The 26,615-nt window shown below is 37.5% G+C and overlaps 2 protein-coding genes across 2 annotated transcripts; both read right to left on the minus strand.

Moving 5' to 3' along the window:
- Positions 1–541: 541 nt before the first annotated feature.
- On the minus strand, positions 542–2,065 carry LOC137740662 (uncharacterized). The gene has a single exon (XM_068480498.1). It carries the CDS (start codon positions 2,063–2,065, stop codon positions 542–544), a length of 1,524 nt encoding a protein of 507 aa, XP_068336599.1.
- An 11,827-nt stretch (positions 2,066–13,892) lies between these two features.
- Positions 13,893–16,283, minus strand: LOC137740663 (uncharacterized). Its single transcript, XM_068480499.1, has 5 exons — positions 15,764–16,283; positions 15,405–15,541; positions 14,843–14,975; positions 14,440–14,608; positions 13,893–14,154 (listed from the first exon to the last, which is right to left on the minus strand). Exons 1-5 carry the CDS (start codon positions 16,281–16,283, stop codon positions 13,893–13,895), a joined length of 1,221 nt encoding a protein of 406 aa, XP_068336600.1.
- Positions 16,284–26,615: the final 10,332 nt, after the last annotated feature.

The following is a 26,615-nucleotide window of genomic DNA, read 5'->3' on the forward strand; positions in this document are numbered from 1 at the left end:
AGTGGAATGACAGCTAGGTTATGATGATGAATGCATGTGGCTGATTTAATTGAATAGGAAAGCATGTGGATTTAATGGTTTAAAGGGTGAATGCATGTGGATGCATGTGTTGATGAATGGGATTAGGAAAGGTTTAAATGTCCTAAAACTAAAGGGAACAAGGTTCCAACACTTTGGTCTTCAATTAGGTCTTCAATTTTGTCCAACACTTTGGCTCCAAGCATAAGCTATCCATCCTTAGCCCAAAAGTGCTCCAAAAGTCTCCAAAATGCATCTTTTTGCTCCTTTAGCCCTTTGGACCTACAAACACACGAAAATAGCTTAAAGTACTAAAATAACTAAAGAAACATAACATAAATGCACGAGAACAAGCCATTTAAGTCGCATGAATATGCTCCTATCAAATAGCAGACACAATCGAGTTATACGCTGCCATTTGGTCTTCATTTAGATTTTGTACCGCATTGAGGTCTGCTTCAAAGATGTCAAGTGAAACTTCATCTTGTATTATCCTTGGAATTGTGTTGTCTCTAACACAATCTTATGTTATTTGTGGTAAATCGTAATCAGATACAGACTTACTATGTTGCACTAATAGTCCGTTCAAGTCTTGCAAAAGCTTGTTCAAGATAGAAGTATTATTTGTGGTACTTGAAACAGAATAATCTTCCACCATAAATGAATGAAATTCATCCCATAATCTTCTTACTCCATGTGGCTCACAATAAACTAAGATGGTAACAAACAACCTTCGCAAAGCTGACGGCATGCGAATGTTAGTGGCTTCACAGAGACACTGTCTGATGCTATCATCATCTTCTAGCAAACCTCGTTGTTCCACTGCCTTCTTAAATGTTGGTTGTACAACGTCATTTGCTGTTCTTAAATTCTCAAATGATGTTGGTCCTCTAACATGATTAAGAAGGATGCGTAAGTAGAATTTTTCACCCTCATTCGGCGAGATTGCATATATCCGGCCAATAACTTTATGGTTATTCATCCTCTCACTCCAGAGTTTATCTCTTTGACTCCATTTGAACCGTTCAGGGAATTCCCGGTATAAGTATTGTCGTGCTTCCGGGCAAGTGGTATTCTTGGTAAAAAACTCTGTCAGCATAGTCATCGAGTTAGTGTCATCTGCCAAAATATCTGCTACTCTTTGGTGAGGGTAAAAATGAATAGTTTGTCCTTCAGGAAGATGAATTTGTAATCGTTCCACCGATGGATAAAGTCGATTAGTTACAAATTTGAATATTCTCCATAAAGCTTTAGGTGCACAAACCCATCTTGCATCAGCAAACTGCTTTATTTCATCTTGAATAGGTTCATGATGGACTTCAAAAGCTACTCGGTCGGGACCTTTGTAAACATATTTGTACAGATACTTAACACTCTTAATGCTGCAACAAATCTCAACATTAATATGACAATCATATCTGAGGAGTAGCCATGAGTTATACGGAATGACCCACCGATTATCCACCATTATACGTGCATTATGATCTAATGGGATTGGATCATGATTGTCTCTTCTACGATAGACTGGATAAGAATCATTTCCTTGAATTGTAGTTAGTGTAAATGGCTTAGGATAATTTCGTTTACAGCTACCACGTTTCATACAGGGTGACCGTGAATTGTGTATTCCACATGGACCATGTATCATATGCCTTAAGACGGCACCATACAATTCAGGCTCTTCATTTGGATTTGGTATTTCAGCCCGTACCACCTGATCATAATCATCTGGACTATTAAGCTTATCATTTTCTTCTAACATGAGAAGCATGTGAACATGGGGGAGACCGCGCTTTTGAAACTCAATGACATATACATATGCAAGAACTTTGCCTAAAACACCTTTTTTTATAACATCATTCTTCAACTCTTCAAATTTTGCATGAAAAACCCTTGTAAGCAAATCTGGTCGATCTTGTGGTGTTTGGCCAGGTAGTAGCTCATCACTTATTTCTTCCCAAGTTGGATTACATGTCATTGTTAGGAAAATATCTGGTCTTCCATATTTTTGAACCAAAGTCATTGCATCTTGATACCTCTGATACATGTCTCGGGGACTACCAACAAAAGATGATGGTAATATAGTCCTACGACGACCGACGTCTCCTGTATTTGTTTTGTTATAGGTCATTAATAAGTCTAAATATGTTTGTTTTGTTTCAACCCTTTAATAAGTCTCATTTAATGTGACAGAACATGAACTTAAAGAATATATGTTTTATTATAAACTGATTAGCTTCATACCTGCATTATTTTGTCCTGCAATTAATGAGTCTTGCAGTCCTCGATAAAATTCAGATCGAATTGTGTGTTGATTATACGCATCCATCAAAGCTTTTGTGATTCGATCTTGACGTAGTTATCAACTACATATTGTTGCAATAGGCGGCCACCACGAAGTAGAAGCAATTCGTCGTGTTGACGAATCTAAAATGATAAAATTCATTGTTCAACACAATATAAGTTTTAAAAATTAATATTGTATTCATAGAGATGAAGGTCTTAGGTTACCTGAAGAAGATACGAATAATAGTCACAACATGTCACTTTTCTGCTGTTGTTATTTCGAGTATTCACATCCCATCCATATGTTCCATAAGATAACAACAATGGATATTGTAAAGGGTCATAGTAGCCGACACAGTCTTTGATACTCTTAAGTTGACCATTTGTAGTTTGCACAACAATATCTCGACCTCTAATGTTTTCTGATCCTTCACCACCTACTATGATTGCAGCAACCTGAGATGCAGACGGTAAACAATATTGTCATTGATTCGCGAGCTGCTCTTTGATAATCAATCTACAACTTTGCAAATCTTGACGTTGCGCAAGGTGGTGAAATGTTTGCGCAAATGGATTATATTGATTCAAGATTTGTTGGATTTTTTCAACCACATCTCTGTTTAGTGCTTCACTTTCTCTCATTCGATTGTCTATTTCATGAGCTGTGTCATATATATACATTTGTAGGAATCTCGGTCTACTATCTCTAATAGGCAAAAGACTTCCAATCTTATGATATATGGAAACTTGAGCACGAAATGTGTAAATACCACGTCTTCCTGTTGCTAGGTTTTCGTCAACATGAACTCCTATTGAAGTGAAGGAAAAAATGTGGTTGTAAGCTCGTATATTCTGCCTAAACATTGAGGACAATGTTTGATTTAAGTGTGGGGGGGGGGGGTAAACAAGTTGCTGTTGCATGATTTTACATGATTTTCGTGGGATTTTATCACCTATCACTTATAATGTTGTTTCTCACTGTTTTTAAGTGTTTTTAGAGTGTTTTGGACTGTTTTCATGTCTTGTGATCAGAAAATCCGAAAATTTACAAAAAAAATTGCAAAACAGTTTTGAAAAACCCAAAAAGAGTTGTTTTAAAGTTGTTTTTGTGTGTTTGTTTGTGTCTTAGGTTACCTTCCAACACAATGATGAGGATTTGGTTTTTAATGTCATGACTATTAAAGAATGTTGTAAACATGGCTGGAAGTTGATTTATGCTTTGGTTTATGCTTGGTTATGGTTATAGCTTATGAATTCACATGTAATTACAAAGAGAAAATCAGTTTTTGTAACATGCTTGAAGGAAGGAACTCAAACTAAAGCTACATCCTTGAGAGACTTGAGCCTATAACGTTCTTTGGAGAGTATAATCTGTGATTTCTTGTTTTCAAAAGTCGTTGCATGGTCTCATCATTCTTTGCTTGGTTGCTACTTGGAATGTATGTCATTAAAGTTCCAAATACTAGAACTCATGCCCATTTCATTCAAAGCATGATATTGATTGCATAACATACAATAAGATGAAGTTGTTAGTGATGCGAAAATAGTTAAGCACACAAATTAACCCTCTTGTTGTCAAATTGTAGTAAGGATCCAAGTAGGGATCGTTCTGGACCGGGGATTAGGAGGGCTTGCTAAAACCTCTAAACTGACTTAAAAACATAAAAGCAAGGTTAAAAACGTTTACAAAGACTCAAAGGAGCATTGGAAATCCCTGAGGTAAATGTTGGAAGGTTTAGGTTGTGTTTTGTTCGTTTTGTCTAGTTTTGTGTTCTTTAGTTGTTTTGTTTTGCTCGAGGACTAGCAAAAGCTAAGTGTGGGGGAATTTGATAGGAGCATATTTAGGCGACTTAGTTGGCTTGTTCTTGTGCATCTACGTTGTTATTTCTTAGTTCTTTAAGTCTTTTAAGCCATTTTCGTATGTTTTCAGGTTCTAAGGGCTAAAGGAGCAAAGAAGTGCATTTTGGAGCATTTTGGAGCACTTTTGGGCTAAGGATGGATAGCTTATGCTTGGAGCCAAAGCATTGGACGAAATTGAAGACCAAGTGAGCCTAGAATGGAAGGAAGAAGGAGGAATCAAGAATTGGAAACTAGTTTCCATTATGGGGAGTTTCTATTCTTGAAAGGTTTTTAATTATGAAAGTTTCCAAATAATGTGGTTGCCTAAATCACATGTTCTAGAAGTCCTAGACATGTGCCGCACCTTACCTTCCTTTTCTCTCCCAAAATCTGCAAGATTATGTCACAATCCCTTTCCTAAAAGCCTTGGCCGAACCTATACATTCCTTTTCTCCCAAAATCTGCAAGTTTGGCACTTTCCCCTTCTTTTCCTCCCTTGTGCCGCAAGACTTAGCCTTTTTCCCCTAATTCCTGATTTCAATTACCTATTCTAAAGGGATTTAGCTTAATTCCTGATTCTTAGAATTGATTTAGGGAATTAAACACTTACTTATTTCATGCAAGCCTTGCCGTGCACTTCCTTTGACCCTTCCTCTTCCTTGCCGTGCAAGGGGGATGATTCTTTCCTATTTCTAGAGTCTTTGACTTAATTTCTGATTACCTAAATAACCTAGGGTTTTATTTCCTGAAATCCTATTTATAAACCTCCTTGTTGCAGCCAGAAAACATTCATTCATTCACCATTCACGCCAGAAATTCATCCCCTCCCTCTAACACATTCATACTTCACCATTCTTCATACTTTCTGCCCAAAAACAACCTTTGCCATCCCCTACATCCATCCCTATCCTAAACACATCATTCTACATCATCCATAACTCCCTAAACTCACAAAAACCCCTTGTGCCGCAGCAACTAGGAGAGGAAGGAGGCCTAAAACGGTTCATGCTTGCAGATTGGAGTGTTTTAGGTGTAAATAGTCCTGCGCCAAAGAGTCAAGTATATCAATAGTCTAAATAGTCCTGCGCCAAAGAGTCAAGTATATCAATAGCAAAACACGAATGATTCTTGATAAGTCACATTTTGCATGCATTTAAATCTTCCTTATTTGGTGTCTTTGTGATTGTTTTGGATTAAACTAGTTGCGTTTTACATTGTTTTGTGTTAGTGTGCAGCCAAGTGTGTAATAAGATCAATTGGAAGGCAAATGAAGTAAAAACATTCCTTTTGGTAGCTGAGCATTATTCCAAACATGGAAAGGGTTCTTGGGAATTAATTTGAAGTCCAAATATGTGAAATCTAAGACTAATATGGCGGAGGTGATTCAAGAGAAGATGTGATTAGGAAAGTGGTGCTTTGGAGTCACATTGGATGGTTCTAAACAAGGCAAAAACATGCAGATTTCTTATTATTCCACATGACTTATGCCGTGGATTCCATTGCTTTCTCCATTTCATCTGTGCAGAAATCCACCTGCATGATTCAATTAAAATAACCACATGCTTGGACATTGCCCATTCCGTGCATCCATTCATTCCATGCATGTGCAGCTCCCTTATGCACTTCCACATGCATCCCCATTAAACATTCCATACCATTTCAGCACTCCTTCAAGTCCATCCCGTGCATTTCCATTCCCATGCCCAGATTATTATAACCAAGTCAGATTGTCCACTCACTTGTTGCAGCAAGAGCATGTGCTTCTTTGAATACATTAACATTTCCTTGGACATTACACATGCCGTGAGTCTTCCATCTCAGAAACACAATCATTTCCATCACTTAAGCTCTGCCATCTGAGTTAAACAAAGCCAAGATCCAATCTGATTGTCTCCCCATCATTAGACTCATTCAGAAATTCACCAAGGTCACTCACTAATTCCCTCTCTCGGATCCATTTTTTCCATTACAGACCATATTTTGCTCCAGTTTCTGTCCGCAAGTTACTTCTTCATTTTTCAGTCCCTTAGACACTCTCACATTCTCCCCATTCCATACCATTCGACATTAGTTTCTCCACCCTCATTTACAAACACATTTGGGAGCTCCAACACCGAAGGCACTCTTCAAGGAATTCAACATCAGTTTTGCTTCAAGGGTTCCTTCTACTTAATTCTATGTTCATTCATGTTGTGTATCTTTATGTTAAACATTCTGTAAGCATGAATTGTAACTAATCTTTCTATAGGGATTCGATGTAGCCTTGCAAAGTTTGCCATGTAATCAAGTTAGAATGCTCATTTTGTCAATCTATTTCTTGTTTCATTCTCCGATTTAATTGTGACTTTGTGAGTTGATTTTAATGTTTGATCACCATTTGAATTAACCACAGGTTGTTTAGCCAAGATTAGAGCACACATCATGCATAATCTTGGTGGATATGTGAATGAATGAAGGGAAGGTTTAGCATACATCCTGCCGAGTTATTCCCTTTGGTTTTATGAAAGTTTCTTGTGCATTACATACTCTAGTTTATGAACCAAAGTTGCACATCACAATTAGGTTCAAGATTAGAGACATTTGATCAAATCCACACATCATATGGTTGATCATATCCAAGTGAAACAAACTCAAGAAATAGGTAGATGAATGAGTATAAACTAACTTAACAAACATGGATTTAATTGAGCAATGGTGAAATCGAATCCCTAGTTTCATTTCCATTGATACTATCTCATTATTTTGGTTGTTGATTCATTTAGTTGTGTTTACTTCTTTTATTTATGCTTTTAAGTAACAACAACAAATCTGCTCAATTTGATTAGTTTGATTCATTTCATAGAGTTCTTGCAAAACAAGTGATTACATAGGTCCAATTAGTCCCTGTGGATTCGACACCCTTACTTGTGCCATTATACTAAATATATTCTAGCATTAGGAAGGAAATATACTTCAACAAAAATGGCGCCGTTGCCGGGGACTGATTTCAGTCCCTTGTAATTGCTTGTTTGCTTGTTTGTTATTTTGATTAGTGTCAAGGTTCATAACTTGTCAAATTGATAACTGGAAGTTGATTTAAGTTGCATATATTTCAGGGGTGGAAAAGAATCCCTTAGCCATTCCATTATCCATTGGTTTACATCAACTTGCTTTACAATCTGGTTTTGTTATAATCTGACCATTTAATTGCATTTCGTCCAAATACAATTTTCCCCATATTTTGTTAGGTTTTAGGCTTAGAATCTGTCTTATCTTGTGTTTTGAAGCATTTTGAGTCAAGTCCAAACCTAATTTTCGTCCAAAATTGAGTTTAGTGTCAAAACTGCCCAATTTGTGTTTTTAGGCAGTTTTGAGCGTTTTTAGCTTGCTTTGAGTCTTGTGAATCTGTTTTGAGTCCTTTGAGTCTTTGTTTTGTCCAAATTAGTTAGAAAGTGTTTTGATTTGTGTTTATAAGTGTTTTGACTCAAGTTTCCATCCAATTTCGTCCAAATTAGTGTAGGTGCTCAAAACTGCCCAGAAAGTGGTTTTTAGGCAATTTTGAGTCTTCTAGTTGCTGTTTTGGGTTTTTGGATTGTTTAAGTGTTCTAAGAGTTTAGTTCCACATCCCTTGAGTCTTTTCAAACGTTTTTAAGTTTATTTTTGTTCTTTTCATTGTTGTTGCTTCTTGATTTTCATTCACACTTGTGTTACTTTGTTTCAGGTAGTATATGTCAAATAAACTTGTTGAGTTAGGCCAAAGAATTGAAAGATTAAAGGGCCACACTTTGGACAACTTTGTGCCATCAAATTCATCCTTTAACCGTGAGGAAGAGGAAGGGAATTCACCTAGTTCAACAAGTAAAGAATCTGAGCAATTTGATTGGGCAAGAGAGGAAGAGATGGCGGGCAACGAAGATGAACTTCGAGCTTTGGAGGACTTTGCTAATCCCTTGGATTGTTTTAATTTTGTTTGTTTGTATTTTTACAGATTCTTAATTTTGTTTTGTTTCTTGTTTTAGGTACTAGTTCATGACTCGGAGTTCTCATCCGATTCGTGAACATATCCTGGAGTGATTGGGTTCTTCGTCCGGCTGCAAGACGTAAAAGAAAGCGCTACTTGGGAGGCAACCCAATGCACTGAATAAAACAAAGCATGTCAAAAAAAAAAAAAAAAAAAAAAAAAAAAAAAAAAAAAAAAAAAGTTTCATTTATTAAATAAAATACTAAACATGGAGAAAGGTGGTGCTTCACAAAGGTTGTTTACGTGAAGCCCCACTACGAGGCGTCGAAGCAGAAGGCTTCGAAGCAGATGGCATTGGAGCGGAAGGCATCGGAGCGGAAGGCATCGGAGCGGAAGGCATCGGAGTGGGAGGCATCGGAGCTTGAGCATTCCAGGCCTCAATACTTGGCCAAGCGCTGGATGAGCCAGGAAAAAGGTGCCTCTGGAGGAAAGACGAAAACCTTTGACGGTCACTGTGAATCCGACCTTCAGACTCTTGCAGCTCATCAAGCTTCCTCTTCATGCCCGACGAATAGTTATTTGCAAGCACATGCAAACTTCTATTCTCGTACTTAAGCTGCTGGTTCTCTTGCTTAAGACTTTCCACCTCTGCCATCAATGATTCCACCTGACGGGAGCGGGCTAGCAGGCGTTGGCCCATGTTGGACACAGAACTCGCACACTGAACACTAAGTGCGAGGGACTCTTGAACGGCCAACTCATCGGACCGTCCTGACAGCAGCCTACTATCTTTTGGAGTGAGGAGGTTCCTAGCTACTATTGTAGCTGTTGTGGCGTCCTGCATCACGGAGTCTTCACCTGTAAGAAGACCGTGAGAAGATAAAAAAGAAGGGCGCCATACATTACCTTGACGGGGCGCAACCGGATCGCTGCTGAGACTCAAATCTAAGCTAAGGTTCGATGAGTTTGCCATTTTTTTTCACAAGTGTTCAAAGAGAAGAGGTGGATGGAGTTAATTTTCAAAGAGTCGGAGTCGATTTTCAAGAATGGGAATTCTTCAGAGTGTGTTTGTTGTGATGATAGATAGCTCTATAAAATGCCAAGGCGACGCGTCCACCCATTCAGAAAGCCGGATTTTCCTCCGCAAATTTCGACGACGCGTTCGCGGTTTTTCAGAAAACGCGTTCAACTTTGTCAAAAGATATCTGACAAAGTCGAAGACACGTGGAGGCCATCATCACAACTTCACGTCTTTAGCCGACAAGCGCAAATATCGGCGACGCTTTCTCTGCTTTTCAGAAACCGCGTGCAGCTCTGTCAAAAGGAGCCGCACCCGTGACTACTTTTACCGTTCAGAAATCGAAGAGGCGTTCAAAGATCGAAGAGGCACCACTATTTCAAAAAGCCGGAGTTGCGGGATCAAAACGTTTGTCGACAAAGGTACAAAGTACCACCACTTGATATTATCTCTATATATGTCGACCTTCGTTTTTTTTTTATGGCAGGGCAAGCCTGAAGAAAATACCCAACTCTCCCTCACCTCTGAGGGCGCACTCCCAGCAAAGCCTCTTGAAATACTCAATTCTTTCTTCTTCCCCAAAGATGATACCAGATGCCTGGAGTACATATGACCCAGGAGGAAACGGCGGATTGAAGCATGCGCTGATTCATTCATCGTTTCTTCAAAAGCAAAGGTATCTCATATCATTAAGGTCAAAAGCAAAAATATCTCATATCATGCTCTTTCCCTGTCCTTTTCTTTGTCCTTGTTATTACTCGCATGGCAAAGTGAAAGAAGCAATCAGCCGGCACTTGGAGTCAGTCTTCCAATCTGGTGCCAACTGCCTGGAATCTATTCCTGATTGCTTACCTAGCGTTGCTCTCGGGTAGTCATCTTCAACGGTTGATACACTTCCAGAGAAGGGACCACTACTGCAAAGATTGAACAAAGAAACAGATAAAGGGGGGAAGCTCAGACCTTCGGGGGAGACCAAAAGAACCATCCTGCTGCCCAGTTCAAGAAGTAGCACAAAGGAAAATCAACGATGGGCAGAAACCAGTTCAAGAGTAAGCCTGTGGAGTCACTATGATCAAAGCCTCAATGCAATTACCAAGGAGAAGAGGGAATTTACACTCCATAACCAGATTTGCGTCCCTAAACTCTTCTCTTTGTTAATTACATTCTGCCATGTTTAGTATGTTTAAGTGCTTTTTGTGTGTTTACTTATGATTTGTGTGAATCTATGCTTAAAACATTGAGGACAATGGTTGATTTAAGTGTGGGGGGGTAACTAAGATTTTAATGCAAATTCGTGGGATTTTATCACCCATAACTTCAAATGTTGTTCCTTGCTGTTTTAAGGAGTTTCTAAATTGTTTTAGAGTGTTTTAGTGTGTTTTGTTTTATAACTCCGAAAATCACATAAAAATTTGAAAAACTTGTTTTAAAAAGCCTAAAAAGAGTGTTTTGAGTCGTTTTTGTGTGTTTGTGTTTGTTTGAGGTGTTAGTTTTGGTTAAGAGTGTTTTTGCATGCTAATATGAATGTATATGAGGACTATGTTTGAAAACAAACGATTGGGTTGCTATGGAAAAGAGTTGCATCTTATTGTCATTTATAAAGTTATAACTCTTGAAATTATGATCATGGAGGTACCATACTCAAATTGTGGAAGAAGAATAGTGGAGACTACCCTAGTGAGTTATTTTGAGCCTAATTGCTTCTTTGAGAGGGTTTAAATTGTTTCTACTCCTATCGTTTTCTTTCATTTTCACTTTAAATGATCTCATTACTTCTATTTCGTTTGGATGCTAAGAATCATTCTTCTTTGCAGATACCATGTATTTAGTATCATTCATGAATGAACTTAATGAGATGATGTTAGGCTATGCATGTTTAACTACTAAAAGGCTTAATTCCTACCCCTTTGTGTGCTCCATTCACCCTTGTTGCAGCCAAACACTTTAGCCCAATTCTTTCAGCACCCACACCATACTCTACCCATTCTAGCCCATTACAAGCCATACCTTATAGTTTGGGGAATACCAAGGTGATGAAGACTAAAGGTAAATTGAGCTTAGAACAAGATTATGGCATGTACCGAGGTATCCTATGTTGAAGATGCTTCTAAAAAAAAAAGTTATAAAAAAAAAAGAGAAGAGAATCAAAGTGGATACAAGTTCCAAATCTCCTCATGATAAGACATAGGGCCTGGATGCCAAAAACAAAGAAGAAAGAAAACAAATGCAAGTGAAGAGCATGATCCTCAAGGACACTCTGGTATGCCCCAAGCTCTAGTATTTCATATCACTTCTTTCGTAACCTATAACCTAAGCCTTACATTACAATCTTGAGAAAAGACCTAGCTGATCATTGAGGATGTATTCATGAGGTGATGGTAAGTGTGTGTGTTATCTATATTCTTAGCATTTGATTTATTTCATGAGATCTACTCAGAAATTGTGCGTTCATTTCAGATTTCATATGTGAGAATTTGGATTCCATTTACATAATTTCACTCACATATGGTTGTGGAGAGATTAAACATTAGGATCTGAGTGAAAATTTGAGTGAAATCTGTGAGGAGTAGAGTTGAGGCGAATTCTATCTTAAGCATTTGGGTATGGTGACCTTGAAGTTGTAAGACATGGAGAAATATCTTTATACGTTACAATTGATACGATTCTTTGAAGTGACAATCTTTTGAGTTGAATGAATGACAAAATCTTCATTGGTTCTTATTAGTTTGTTTAAAGCATGTTTTAACCAAGTATTTGCAGAATTGGTGAATGTTTGTGGGTGTCATCACTGTAAACCCTCAGGAGACACAACTCCTCCAACTAGGGACACCTAGGGGTTCAAAGGCGTGTTGCACATGCTCAGTGCAATCGTTTGGCCAGCGAAAGTGGTTTAGTTAGATGTTTGTATTTTGTGTGTTTTAGTTTTAAGTTTGCTCGAGGACTAGCAAAAACCAGGTTTGGGGGTATTTGATAAGTCACATTTTGCATGCATTTAAATCTTCCTTATTTGGTGTCTTTGTGATTGTTTTGGATTAAACTAGTTGCGTTTTACATTGTTTTGTGTTAGTGTGCAGCCAAGTGTGTAATAAGATCAATTGGAAGGCAAATGAAGTAAAAACATTCCTTTTGGTAGCTGAGCATTATTCCAAACATGGAAAGGGTTCTTGGGAATTAATTTGAAGTCCAAATATGTGAAATCTAAGACTAATATGGCGGAGGTGATTCAAGAGAAGATGTGATTAGGAAAGTGGTGCTTTGGAGTCACATTGGATGGTTCTAAACAAGGCAAAAACATGCAGATTTCTTATTATTCCACATGACTTATGCCGTGGATTCCATTGCTTTCTCCATTTCATCTGTGCAGAAATCCACCTGCATGATTCAATTAAAATAACCACATGCTTGGACATTGCCCATTTCGTGCATCCATTCATTCCATGCATGTGCAGCTCCCTTATGCACTTCCACATGCATCCCCATTAAACATTCCATACCATTTCAGCACTCCTTCAAGTCCATCCCGTGCATTTCCATTCCCATGCCCAGATTATTATAACCAAGTCAGATTGTCCACTCACTTGTTGCAGCAAGAGCATGTGCCTCTTTGAATACATTAACATTTCCTTAGACATTACACATGCCGTGAGTCTTCCATCTCAGAAACACAATCATTTCCATCACTTAAGCTCTGCCATCTGAGTTAAACAAAGCCAAGATCCAATCTGATTGTCTCCCCATCATTAGACTCATTCAGAAATTCACCAAGGTCACTCACTAATTCCCTCTCTCGGATCCATTTTTTCCATTACAGACCATATTTTGCTCCAGTTTCTGTCCGCAAGTTACTTCTTCATTTTTCAGTCCCTTAGACACTCTCACATTCTCCCCATTCCATACCATTCGACATTAGTTTCTCCACCCTCATTTACAAACACATTTGGGAGCTCCAACACCGAAGGCACTCTTCAAGGAATTCAACATCAGTTTTGCTTCAAGGGTTCCTTCTACTTAATTCTATGTTCATTCATGTTGTGTATCTTTATGTTAAACATTCTGTAAGCATGAATTGTAACTAATCTTTCTATAGGGATTCGATGTAGCCTTGCAAAGTTTGCCATGTAATCAAGTTAGAATGCTCATTTTGTCAATCTATTTCTTGTTTCATTCTCCGATTTAATTGTGACTTTGTGAGTTGATTTTAATGTTTGATCACCATTTGAATTAACCACAGGTTGTTTAGCCAAGATTAGAGCACACATCATGCATAATCTTGGTGGATATGTGAATGAATGAAGGGAAGGTTTAGCATACATCCTGCCGAGTTATTCCCTTTGGTTTTATGAAAGTTTCTTGTGCATTACATACTCTAGTTTATGAACCAAAGTTGCACATCACAATTAGGTTCAAGATTAGAGACATTTGATCAAATCCACACATCATATGGTTGATCATATCCAAGTGAAACAAACTCAAGAAATAGGTAGATGAATGAGTATAAACTAACTTAACAAACATGGATTTAATTGAGCAATGGTGAAATCGAATCCCTAGTTTCATTTCCATTGATACTATCTCATTATTTTGGTTGTTGATTCATTTAGTTGTGTTTACTTCTTTTATTTATGCTTTTAAGTAACAACAACAAATCTGCTCAATTTGATTAGTTTGATTCATTTCATAGAGTTCTTGCAAAACAAGTGATTACATAGGTCCAATTAGTCCCTGTGGATTCGACACCCTTACTTGTGCCATTATACTAAATATATTCTAGCATTAGGAAGGAAATATACTTCAACAATTCTCACTAGGGTACTTCATAAAATCAGAAAGATTGAAATTAATAACTTCCCCATCAAATTCCATTGTCAAAGTGCCATTATATACGTCAATCTTCGTACGAGCAGTTTTCATGAATGGCCTTCCAAGGAGGATGGGCAATGAAGGGGTATGGTCGGATTCATCCATTTCAAGCACATAGAAATCTGCCGGAAAGACTAAATGATTGACCTGCACTAAAACATCTTCCAAAACTCCCTTTGGATAGGCATTAGATCTATCGGCCAATTGTATAATAACACCATCATTTTTCAATGCTCCTAGATTCATAGATGCATAAATTGAATATGGCATGACGTTTATTGATGCACCTAAATCTAACATGGCAGATTCAAAACGAGTGTTACCAATGACACATGGAATTGTAAAACTACCTGGATCCTTGCATTTAGGGGGCAGTTTTCTTTGCAAGATGGCTGAGACGTTTTCACCCACTTTTACAACCTCCTTGGTCGAAATCTTCCTCTTATTAGTGCAAAGTTCCTTAAAGAACTTGGCGTACCTCGGGACTTGCTTGATTGCATCCAAAAGAGGGATATTGACTTGAACTTTCCGAAACGTCTCGAGAATGTCCCTTTCGGCTTCCTCTTTCTTTGTTTGCATGAACGTACTAGGAAAAGGCACATTCGAAGGAAAAACATTAGTAGGAACTGAACTTAACACGTTTTTACCTTTATTGGACAGATTGAATGGTTTAGGGTCACTAGAAACTTGCGGCAAAGGGAGTTCCACCCTTGCCGTGGGTTTGGTTGATTCCTCCTCTTCAAAATGCAGTTTTTCATCCTCTTTGTGACATGTTTTTGATGAAGAACCTGCCCCAACTTCTTTTCTGCTTCTCAACCCTATGGCTTTTGCAGATTCGAATCCACCTTTCGGATTCACTTGCGTTGAACTTGGTAACTTACCTTGTTCTCTACTAAATTGCCCCATGAATTCAGCCATTTGTCCCACTTGTCTCTTCAACTCAGTCACCTCTCGAGCTTGATTTTGCACCTCATTGGCGTAATTGTGCATGTCCTTTGCTTGTTTTTCTTGCCCCTGCGCCAATGTAGTTAGCAATTGAATAACTTGAGAATTATCAAAGGACGAACCTGAGTTGTTTTGGGACAATGGTGGTTGGTTGGATTGGTATGGCCGTGGGGACCCAGGGGGATTTTGTTGAAATCCCCTTTGTTGTGCAGATTGTTAGGGCTCTCTCCACTTAAAATTAGGCTGATCTCTCCACCCGGGGTTGTAGGTGTTGGAGTACGGATCATATTTAGGTTGATTTTGGCCTTGGAAACCAATGGCATTGGCAGATTCCCATCCTCCATTCTCTATCAACTGAGGGCATGTCTCGGATGGATGCCCTTGCATTGAACACACTCCACACACTTGGTTTTCTTGTGGTTTTGACCCCTTGACAACCTGAGACACAAGAGAAGTAAGATTAGCCAATTGTGATTGAATGTCAGAAATTGCACTTACCTCATTTACACTTTGTTGCCGTGGCCCCTCTCTTTGTCCAACACCTTCATATTGTTGAGCATTGTGTGCTTGGTTTGCAATTAGAGTTTTGGCATCCACCGGAGTCTTGTCCACTAATGCACCACCCGCCGAGGCATCTAGCATTTGACGTTCCATGGGAAGGAGTCCCTCGTAGAAATATTGAATGAGCAGCTCCTCCTTCATTTGATGCTGTGGACATGAAGCAACAAGTGATTTAAAACGTTCATAATAAGAAGGAAACGACTCACCTTGATTTTGTTGGATGCCACTAATTCGTTTCCTCAAGAGAATGATCTTTGCAGTGGGAAAGAATTTCTCTAAGAATGCACGTTTCATACTTTCCCAAGAATTCACAGTTCCGGGGGCCAATTCAAACAACCAATCTTTGGCCTTGTCCACAAGGGAGAATGGAAAGGCCTTCATCTTCATAATACTCTCATCCACGTTGATGGGTGTCATACTTGAGCAAACTACTTCAAATTCCTTAAGATGTTTGTTAGGATCTTCCATGGACAGCCCATGGAATTTAGGAATATGATGTAATAAACTAGACTTTTGTTCAAATTCGTCCGTCTTACCTTGAGCTGCCGTGGGGTATTGTATGCATAAAGGAACGACATTATCCATACCTGAGGCAGAGAGCTCTTTGATGGTTCGATTGTCCACGGCCATGGTTTGTACTTCCTCCACAAACTGTGTCGTGGCCTCTCCTTCCTCACCTCCTTCGTCAAACTCGGATGTAGAGCTAGAAGCCGGTGGGTTAGGGTTTTGTTGAGTCTTTTGCTTCCTCAAGGTCCGCTCAAAATCGTCGTCAAAGTCAAGGATGTGCTCACGAACAGGTTTTGAACTTCTAGTCATAAACTAGGACCTAGAAACAAGAACAAAAAAATAAGGTCAGTAACTAAAACGAAAATATATGAAAAAGAAATAAAAGAATTAACGAGGGATTAGCAAAGTTGCTAACCCCCGGCAACGGCGCCAAAATTTGATGCGAAAATAGTTAAGCACACAAATTAACCCTCTTGTTGTCAAATTGTAGTAAGGATGCAAGTAGGGATCGTTCTGGACCGGGGATTAGGAGGGCTTGCTAAAACCTCTAAACTGACTTAAAAACATAAAAGAAAGGTTAAAAACGTTTACAAAGACTCAAAGGACTCAAAACAAGTTCAAAAGACTCAAAACTGCCTAAAAACACTAACTAGGCAGTTTCTGACCTTAAACACAATTTTGGACGAATTTAAGATTATAGGTTGATTCAAAACACTTTAAAACACAAACTAAACAGATTCTAAACACTATAGAATAAGAAAGTAAAGGGGGGTTTTGATTTGACGAAAATTGAAATAACAAAACAAGTTATAAAACTAGGCAGATTGTAAAACGAATTTTGGAAACAAGATGATGGATGGATTAGTTAGAGGTCCATTCTCCACACATGACACATTTGTATATGAATCGATTTTCCAATTGCTTTTCACTAACTATGATGCTCAATACCCCAAGTTAACCGTGAACAGCACTTTTTTAACTTTCAAGTTTTCCTTAAGTTATTGAATTGGATGGGAATGCGCATGCAACAACTCAAAACATTCTCTAAAAGTCCCTTACGTGAAAGCACAATAAAGGTACAATCAAAGATCATTAAGTTTCATGAAAACTATAAGTATTGACGAGGCAATTGTTACTATGAAAAGCATGAAACTCTTACCAAGAATTCAATTAACACGGTTGTGACTAGCAACCTTCACTACTCATGTTTATAAACTCGTAACGATTAGGTGAAACTCGTTTATAAACTAGCATCGAGTTCATGCATGAAAACTAAGTATGCATCCTTAATCAACATACAAGAACAAATTTTGAATAAAACAGATAATTGAATTGCAATCACAACTTAATGAATCACAATTGGAAGAAATCAATTCATATCTCAAACATGTTCATGGCTTCAAACTTTCCCCTAACTAATTAGGGGTTTAGCCACTCATGATTACAGCAAACTCAGAAAGTAATAACAAAGTAAACATTGGAAACAAGAACGAAGTACACCTAAGAACGCCCCAATCTGCAAGCATGAAACGTTCAAGGCCTCTTTCCTCTCCTAATTGCTGCGGCACAAGGGTTTTTTGTGAGTGTTGGGGGTTATGGATGATGTAGAATGATGGAATTAGGTTTGGGATGGATGTAGGGGACGGCAAGGGAAGTTTTTGGGCAGAAAATATGGAGAATGGTGAAGTATGGATGTGTTAGAGGGAAGGGATGAATTTCTGGCGTGAATGGTGAATGAATGAATGTTTTGTGGGTGCAACAAGGAGGTTTATTAACAGGATTTCAGGAATTAAAACCCTAGGTTATTTAGGTAATCAGAAATTAAGTCAAAAGCTCTTTGAAATAGGAAATCAAATCAGAAATTTAAGGGAAAGTGGTGAATAGGTGCGGCAAAGGAATAAAACACAAAAGGAATGTGTTTTAATGCAAGGAAATAGGAAAGAACTATCTCCCTTACACAGCAAGGGTTTGTAAGAAAAGGGATGCTTTTTATTTCTGAAATTAGGCAAGAATTTTGGTATAGAAAGGGTATGTGAGTTATGGCTGAGCTAGGTATGAAAGAGGAATGTGTTTAAATGGTTTAAAACAGGGAACAAGGCCCCTCCTTGCACGGCAAGGAAGAGGAAAAGTCAAGGGAAGTGCACGGCAAGGCTTTTAAGAAAAGGATTGTGACATAATCTTGCAGATTTTGGGAGAGAAAAGGAAGGCAACTCACGGCACAATTTAGGACATGTCTAGGGCTTCTAGAACATGTGATTTAGGCAACCAACATTATTTGGAAACTTGCACAATTGGAAACCTTTCAAGAATAGAAACTCCCCATAATGGAAACTGGTTTCCAAATCTTGATTCCTCCTTCTTCCTTCGATTCTAGGCTCACTTGGTCTTCAATTTCGTCCAACACTTTGGCTCCAAGCACAAGCTATCCATCCTTAGCCCAAAAATGCTCCAAAAGGCTCCAAAATGCACTTATTTGCTCCTTTAGCCCTTAGAACCTGAAAACATACGAAAATGGCTTAAAAGACTTAAAGAACTAAGAAATAACAACGTAAATGCACAAGAACAAGCCAACTAAGTCGCCTAAATATGCTCCTATCAAATTCCCCCACACTTAGCTTTTGCTAGTCCTCGAGCAAAACAAACAAACTAAACAAAATGAAACAAAACAACAAAAGACAATCTAAACCTTCCAACGTTGCCTTAGGGATTTCCAATGCACATGACATGTTAAAATTCATTATCTCCACAGGTTTTAGTCATCTTCCCACTTAAGTACATTCTTAATCATAGTCACCACATACTAGTTCACAATTAAGCATTTAAAACCATGTTTTGAATGTAGTAACATGCCTTAGAGAATTTTCTCAATTCCTTACAAGATATGCACTCAATTTTCACTCAGATTTTCTAACTACACACCCTAATCTAGTTATATGTGAGAAGATTGATGTAAACATGAAAACGAACACTCACATATATGTATCACAAGGAAAGCAATTTCTGGAGTTAATAAGCATGTTTAGATATGATCTCATGAATGGAATGCTACTACTTAGACGCGAGAACCAGTGACACCATATGCTCATACCAAATTCAAACTCCACAAATTGAAACACATAACACTCAAGATTGAAGTCGAGGGTTGTAATGGGGCTAGGGGTGTTTGGCTAACAAAGAAAGGATATGGAAAACAAAGGTTCTTAAAGAAATAGTGAGCAAAGCCTTTGAATCAACTTAGAATTCACTTTTGAATGAAAACTCAACGTTTGAACAAAAAGGGAGAATTTAGACAATTTAGGGCCAGATTTGGTGTTTTGGACCCTTTCTTCAACATTCCACACTTCATCACTCATTCTTATATCTTTTCAAGCTCTTTTTCCTTTCTTTCTTTCTTTTCTTTTCTGTTTTTCTTTTTCATACGTTTTTCACAACTTTTTCTTTTCTTTTGAATCTCAAAACATACATATAAACTTAAGAACAAACATTCCCTCCCCCACACTCATTTTCTTGCATAATGTAACTCAAAAGGAATTCATTTAAGTCATGCTCACTATCTTTTAAGAACAAAGGTGTGGACTGTCCTAAACTAGGCTAGGTGAGGATAATGTGGTTTAACAAAGAATAAAGGCTAAACAAGGCTCAACGGGGTTAACTTAAACATAAAATGAAGTAGGATACATGGCAATTTGGCTCTGGTGGTGGTTACTACACAACTTCTTCTTGAATATGTGTTATGCAAATCAATAACATGCTTTGAATGAAATGGGCATGAGTTCTAGAATTTGGAACTATATGATGAAACGCCTTCTAAGTAGTAACCAAGCAAAGAATAATGAGATCATGCAACGACTTTAGAAAACAATAATGCACAGATTTTAACTCTCCAAATAACGTTTAGGCTCAAGTCTCACAAGGTTGTAGCGTTTGTTTGAGTTCCTTCCTTCAAGCATGTTACAAAAACGAATTTTTTCTTTTATGATTGCATGTGAAGTCATACATTATAACTGATGCGAGATTTACTTGACACTCAAATTAAACCCTCGTTGGACAATTGTAGTAGAATGGATAAGTGAGGGATCGTTCTAGACCGGGGATTAGGAGGGCTTGCTAAAACCTTCTAAATTGACTTAAAAACATAAAAACTAAATTAACATACTCTTAACAAGACTACTATGACTCAGAAAGGCTTTGAAAAACTCAAATTGTCTAAAACAATCAAATTGACTCAAATAGAAGCTAGAACTTGATTTAGACGAATTTGCAATTGTTTATGACTCCAAAAGCTTAAAGATACAAAAATAAAACAAATACGAATGATTAAGACTTAACAAAATAGGGGGGGAATTGTGGTTGGACGATATTAAATTAAAAAGACAGAATATAATTAAAGGCAAAATGTAAATATGAATGTGATGAAAATATGGATGATGGAATAGCCAAGGGGTTCTTCTCCACACATGTTACACTTGCAAACAAAATTGATTCTCAGTTGGTCTTTCGATAAGTTGTGAAACTCAATGCTCCAAGTTAATTAGATCCGCTTAGATTAACTTTCAGATTTCCCTAAATTTGTTGGATTGAATGGAATACGCATTACAACCAAATTATTCTTAATCAAAGTCCCTAACTATGGAATACGCATGATAGAGACATTCAACAAAGATCATTAAGTTCAACGGAAATCATAAACATCGACGAGGCATTCGTTACTATGGAATACGCATGAAACTTATGCCAAGAATTCGTTTAACGCGATTGTTTATAAGCAACCTCCACTACTTGTGAATATAAGTTCATAACGATTAGGTGAAATTCACTTATATTCTAGCGTCATATTTATGCATGAAAATTAAGCTTGCAATCTCAATGAACATACATAAATAAGTTATCAATCAAACAGTTAAACGAATTGAATCCACAACTTATGAAATTCCAACCAAACGTAATCAATTCAAACTGCAAATATAAACATAGTTTCGAATCACCCCCTAGCTAAAGGGGGTTTAGTTCCTCATAACTTTGAAATCAAAGAAACACCTAAACATTCCAACAACTCAAACGTGAATTGTATGAACGTTTAGGCACTCTTCTCTTCCTTTCTCATACGTACAAAACAAAGAGAATTAAATTTAAACTTTGAAATCAAAGAAACACCTAAACATTCCAACAACTCAAACTTGAATTGTATGAACGTTTAGGCACTCTTTTCTTCCTCGTTGTTGTAGCACAAGGTCTAAGGTGAGCTTTGGGGATTATGTGAAGTGTTTTGGAGGGATGGGAAGTGGTTGGATAGTGGCTGCAATGAAGGAGAAAAACTGCACAGAAAATGGAAGGGGAATTGCGGCAATGGATGTGTATTTGTGTTGTGTGAAGTGTTGTGAATGGAAATATGAGATATGAATTGAATGAATGAATGCAAGGGTATTTATAGGAGTAGTGGAGGGAACATATGGCTGTTTGTTTAAGATGCAAGTGGCTAATTAATGATGGAAAAGTATGTGATTGAATTAAAGGATGCAAAGTGAATGAATCATGAATCATTGTGGATGAAAGGTGGAAGTGCATGTGTTGATGACTAGGTTAGTGGGTGGAAATCTGAAAATGGCATATAGGAATGGGAGCTCACGGTTTGAATGTGTAAAGTGTGTGTGAATGCATGTGAAGATGCAATAAATAATGCATGTAGGGTTAGGAAATAATGAAGAAATGCATGTGAGATGTTTGGAAAGGAAATGGGAACCCACGGCAATGAAGTTGTTTTGTGTTGTGAATTATGATGAATGCATGTGAGTTAAAGAGGGAGAATGTGGTGAAATGATGAAGTAGGAAGGTGGAAATGCATGTGAGATGTTTGGAAAGGAATAAAGAATGAATGGTGGAAATGTGAGTGAATGATGTGCATGTGTGAGAATGCATGTGGAATTAAGAGGAGTATGGAAGTGAAATAAATGAATGATATGTTAAGTGATAAGTGAATGATATGTGGTGAGTGATAAGTGAATGGTTTGATAAGTGATAAATGAATTAGTTTAAAGGGCTAGGGTTTAAGTACATAGAATGGGCCTAAAATAGGTTGGTTTGTATGGCATAATGTGTTTGATTGGGCTAGAGCCATTGTTTTGTGTCTTCAAGTGCATACAAGGCCTTCAAATTCGTCCATCCTCTTGGCTCCATGGATAAGCTATCCAATCCATGCCCAAAAATGCTCCAAATGGCCTCAAAATGCACTTTCTTGCTCCCTAGGCCCTTAGAACCTGAAAACACACAAAAGAAGCATAAAGGACTAAAATAACGAGAGAAACATAACGTAAATGCACGAGAACAAGCCATTTAAGTCGCATGAATATGCTCCTATCAATAACCATAAGCAAGCATATACCAAGAGTAAATCAAACTTTTCTCCATGTTTATAACTCTTTTTAACAGTCATGCAATTACAAACCAAATCCTCATCATTGTGTTGGAAGGTACCCTAAGACACAAACACACAAAAATGACTCAAAACACTCTTTTTAGGCTTTTCAAAACATGTTTTTCAAATTTTTATGTGATTTTCGGAGTTATAGAACAAAACACTCCAAAACAGCTTAAAAACACTTTGAAACAGCAAGGAACAACACTTGAAGTTATGGGTGATAAAATCCCACGAATTTGCATCAAATATACTTAGTTACCCCCCCACACTTAAATCAAACATTGTCCTCAATGTTTTAAACATACATGCACACAAAACACAAGTAAACACACAAACAGCAACTAAACAACATAACATGGCAGAACATGTGATTTAGGCAACCAACATTATTTGGAAACTTGCACAATTGGAAACCTTTCAAGAATAGAAACTCCCCATAATGGAAACTGGTTTCCAAATCTTGATTCCTCCTTCTTCCTTCGATTCCAGGCTCACTTGGTCTTCAATTTCGTCCAAAACTATGGCTCCAAGCACAAGCTATCCATCCTTAGCCCAAAAACGCTCCAAAAGGCTCCAAAATGCACTTCTTTTTAGCCCTTAGAACCTGAAAACATACGAAAATGGCTTAAAAGACTTAAAGAACTAAGAAATAACAACGTAAATGCACAAGAACAAGCCAACTAAGTCGCCTAAATATGCTCCTATCAGTTAGTCAAAGCCAAAGCCAAAAAGCCTATCCCTTTTCACATGTATTGTAGGATTACCCTTTTTGAGCCTTTTCAAAACCTATTCTCTTTGTTAGCCACACCTTCCTTACTTAGCCTAGATTAGGACTTTCCATACCTTTGTTCTTAAAAGACAGTGAAGTACGACTTAGAATGAACTCCTTTTGATCAATATATTGCAGAAAATGAGTGTGGGGGAAGATGATAGGGCACGGCAAAGAAGAAAATAAAAAATAAAAATAAAAATTTCGTGGAAAAGTAAAAAGAAAAGAAAAAATGGTGAAAAGGTCTCACAAGTGAGAATGATCTCACAAGTGTTGGTTGTTGAAGAAAGGGTCCAAAAGTTTGAATTTGACCCTAAATGTTGCATGAATCTTCCCTTGTGTTTAAAAGTTGATTTCTGCCATTAAAAGTGAGTTTAAGTGTCAATTTCATTACTTTGCTTCCTATTGCTTTAAGAACCTTTATTATCCTTTACCTTTCTTTGTTAGCCAATACCCTTAGCCCCGTTGCAACCCTCAACTTCTATCTTGATGTTATGTGTTCAATATGTGGAGTTTGAATTTGGTATGAGCATATGGAATCACTGGTTCTCGTTCTAAGTAGTAGCATTCCATTCATGAGATCATATTCATGTCATTGTTGTAAATCCAAAAAATGCTTTCTTTGATATAACATATGTGAGTGTTAGTCTTCATATTTACATCAATCTTCTCACATATACCTAGTGTAGGGTGTGAAGTTAGAAAATCTGTGTGAAAATAGAGTGCATTCTAGTGAGGAATTGAGGGAATTCTCTAAGGCATGTTACTACATTCAAAACATTGTTTTAATTGATTAATTGTGAATTAATAAGTGGTAACTATGATTAAGTGTTTGTTGAAGTGTAAAGAAAGCTAAAAACCGTGGGAATGATGTTCTATATTGTGTCATGTTCGTTTGAAATCCCTGAGGTACATGTTGGAAGGTTTAGAATGTGTTTTGGCTTGTTTTTGGTTTCTTTTGTTTTGTTTTGCTCGAGGACTAGCAAAAGCTAAGTGTGGGGGAATTTGATAGGAGCATATTTAGGCGACTTACTTAGCTTGTTTTCGTGCATTTATGTTGTTAATTCATAGTTGTTTTAGTAGTTTAAGCCATTTTCGTGTGTTTTTAGGTTCATATAGCTAAGGAAGCAAAAAGGTGCATTTTGGAGCATGTGGGAGCAAAATTGGGCTTGGAATGAATAGCTTATGCTTGGAGCAAAAGGAATGGACGAAATTAAATTCCTAATCACAAGAGGATTCCTAATCAATTGAGGAATCCTAGTCAAAGAAGGTTTCCTACTTGACGTAGGAAAGTTAAGCCAAGGTTTCTTATTTTGGTTTAATCTTTCCTAATTCTCAAAGACTTCATATTTCAGCAATATTAAAAGGCTCCTACCTATTCTAGGTCACAAAACAATGTCCCTTGCAACCTAAAGTCATTGCCGTGTGTCCCCTTTGTGTTTCCCCTCCTTGTCGTGCAAGGAAGGGCCTTGTTTCCTGTTTTAAACCACTTAAACACCTTCCTTTTTCATATCAAGCTCAGCCATAACTCACATACCCTTTTATATTCCAAAGTCCTTGCCTAAATTCAGAAATAAATGACATTCCCTTTTTCTCAATTGATTGCCGCAAGTCACTTCCCCTTTCCTTCAATTTCTGATGTTGTGTTCCCTATTCTTGAAGGATTTAGAGTTAATTTCTTTCCTAAACTAAGTAATAAAGCCTTAGGATTCTTTCTTCCATATAAAACCCCTATGCTGCACCCTTATTGACCCTAATCACCCTTCCACACAACCTCCCTTCATTCATTCAGAAAACCAATCCTTGCCGCAGCCTTCCATTCAACTTTCCACCATTCCCCTACTTCCAAACCTCCATCAAATCCTCCATACACCACCCACAACTCTTGCCGCACCACGATACCTTCCTAAATCCATTAAAAACTAATAGGAGCATATTTAAGTGATTTAGTTAGCTTGTTTTCTTACATTTATGTTGTTAGTTCTTAGTTATTTTAGTATTTTAAGCTATTTTTGTATGGTTGTAGGTTCAAATGGTTAAAGTGGCAAGAAAGTGCATTTTGGAGCAGTTTTGGGCATTAAATGGATTGCACATGCTTGGAGCAATGTGGATGGACGAAATTGAAGTCCAAAGGAGTCTAGGAATCTGCTAAGAAGATGGAACAAATTAATTCAAGACTTGGAAGAAAAGGAATCAACTACAAAGAAGGAAACATGAGTCAAACTTCCTTATTTTGACTTAACTTTCCTAATCTCTTCCTACCTAAGTTCCAGCAACTTTGAAGGGTTCCTAATTAATTTAGGACACTTAAATATATGTCTAGAAAACTTAGTCATACTTCCTAATCCATGCCGCACCTATCTTTTCTAGATTTCCCTTTTTATTGCAGCAAATCACATTCCCATTCTCTAAAACATCATTGCCGCAGCTTTCCCTTTCCCTTTTCCCAATTCCTTGCTGCATATTTTGTTTCCCTTTTTCCTCTTAGAATTCTGATTTGTTACCCTTTTTCCTTGAGGATTTGGAGCTAAAAACCTTCCCAAATTGATTACTTATTGCCCTAACCTTTCTTCCTCTATATATACATAATCTGCCGCACTTATGGGAGATTCTAGACAGCCATACACATCCATACGAATTTTCTCTCATTCTCACCATTCATTCAGCCATCATCCACCCCCTACCACCATCCAACCTATCCATCCATCACCATAATTCATACCCAAACACCCTTGTGCCGCAACAAAGAAGGAGAAAGAAGAGAAGAGAAGCCTTGGACGTTTTGGCCATTCAAACTTGGATTGTTGGAGCGTTTCTAGGTGTATTCAATCTTTGTTTTCAATGTTTAATTTATATTCTCTTTGTTTTGTTGTAAACATGATGAGCTAAACTTGTATTAGCTAGGGGAGACTTTGAAACTATGATTATATTTGCAATATGAATTGATTAATTCCAGTTGTGATTTCATAAATTGTGAATGCAATTTACTTAACCGTTTGATGGATAACTTATTCTTGTTTGTTGATTAAGGTGCACACTTAATTTGCATGCTTGAATTTGGTGCTAGAATATAAGGGAGTTTCACATAATCGTTACAAACTTATATTCACAAGTAGTTAAGGTTGTTTTCACAATCATGTTAAGTAAATTCCTAGCATGAGTATCATGATGTCATAGTTACAAGTGTTTTGTCAATGCTTATGATTTTCATAGAACGTAATGATCTTTGATTGTATCTCTATTATGATGTCATGTAGGGAACTTTTGAAGAATGCTTTGGGTTGTTGTATGATGTCATCCAATCCAATACCTAAAGGAAAATCTGAGAGTTAATTAGTGATGTCACGGTTAATCTGGGGTGTTGAGGTTCATGGTTTATTGAGAAAGCAACTGGAAATCAATTTGTATGCAAGTGTGTCATGTGTGGAGAAGGATCCTCTAGCTATCTAATCATCCA

The sequence above is a fragment of the Pyrus communis genome, chromosome 7 (assembly GCF_963583255.1).
Source record: "Pyrus communis chromosome 7, drPyrComm1.1, whole genome shotgun sequence".
Taxonomy (NCBI): Eukaryota; Viridiplantae; Streptophyta; class Magnoliopsida; order Rosales; family Rosaceae; genus Pyrus; species Pyrus communis.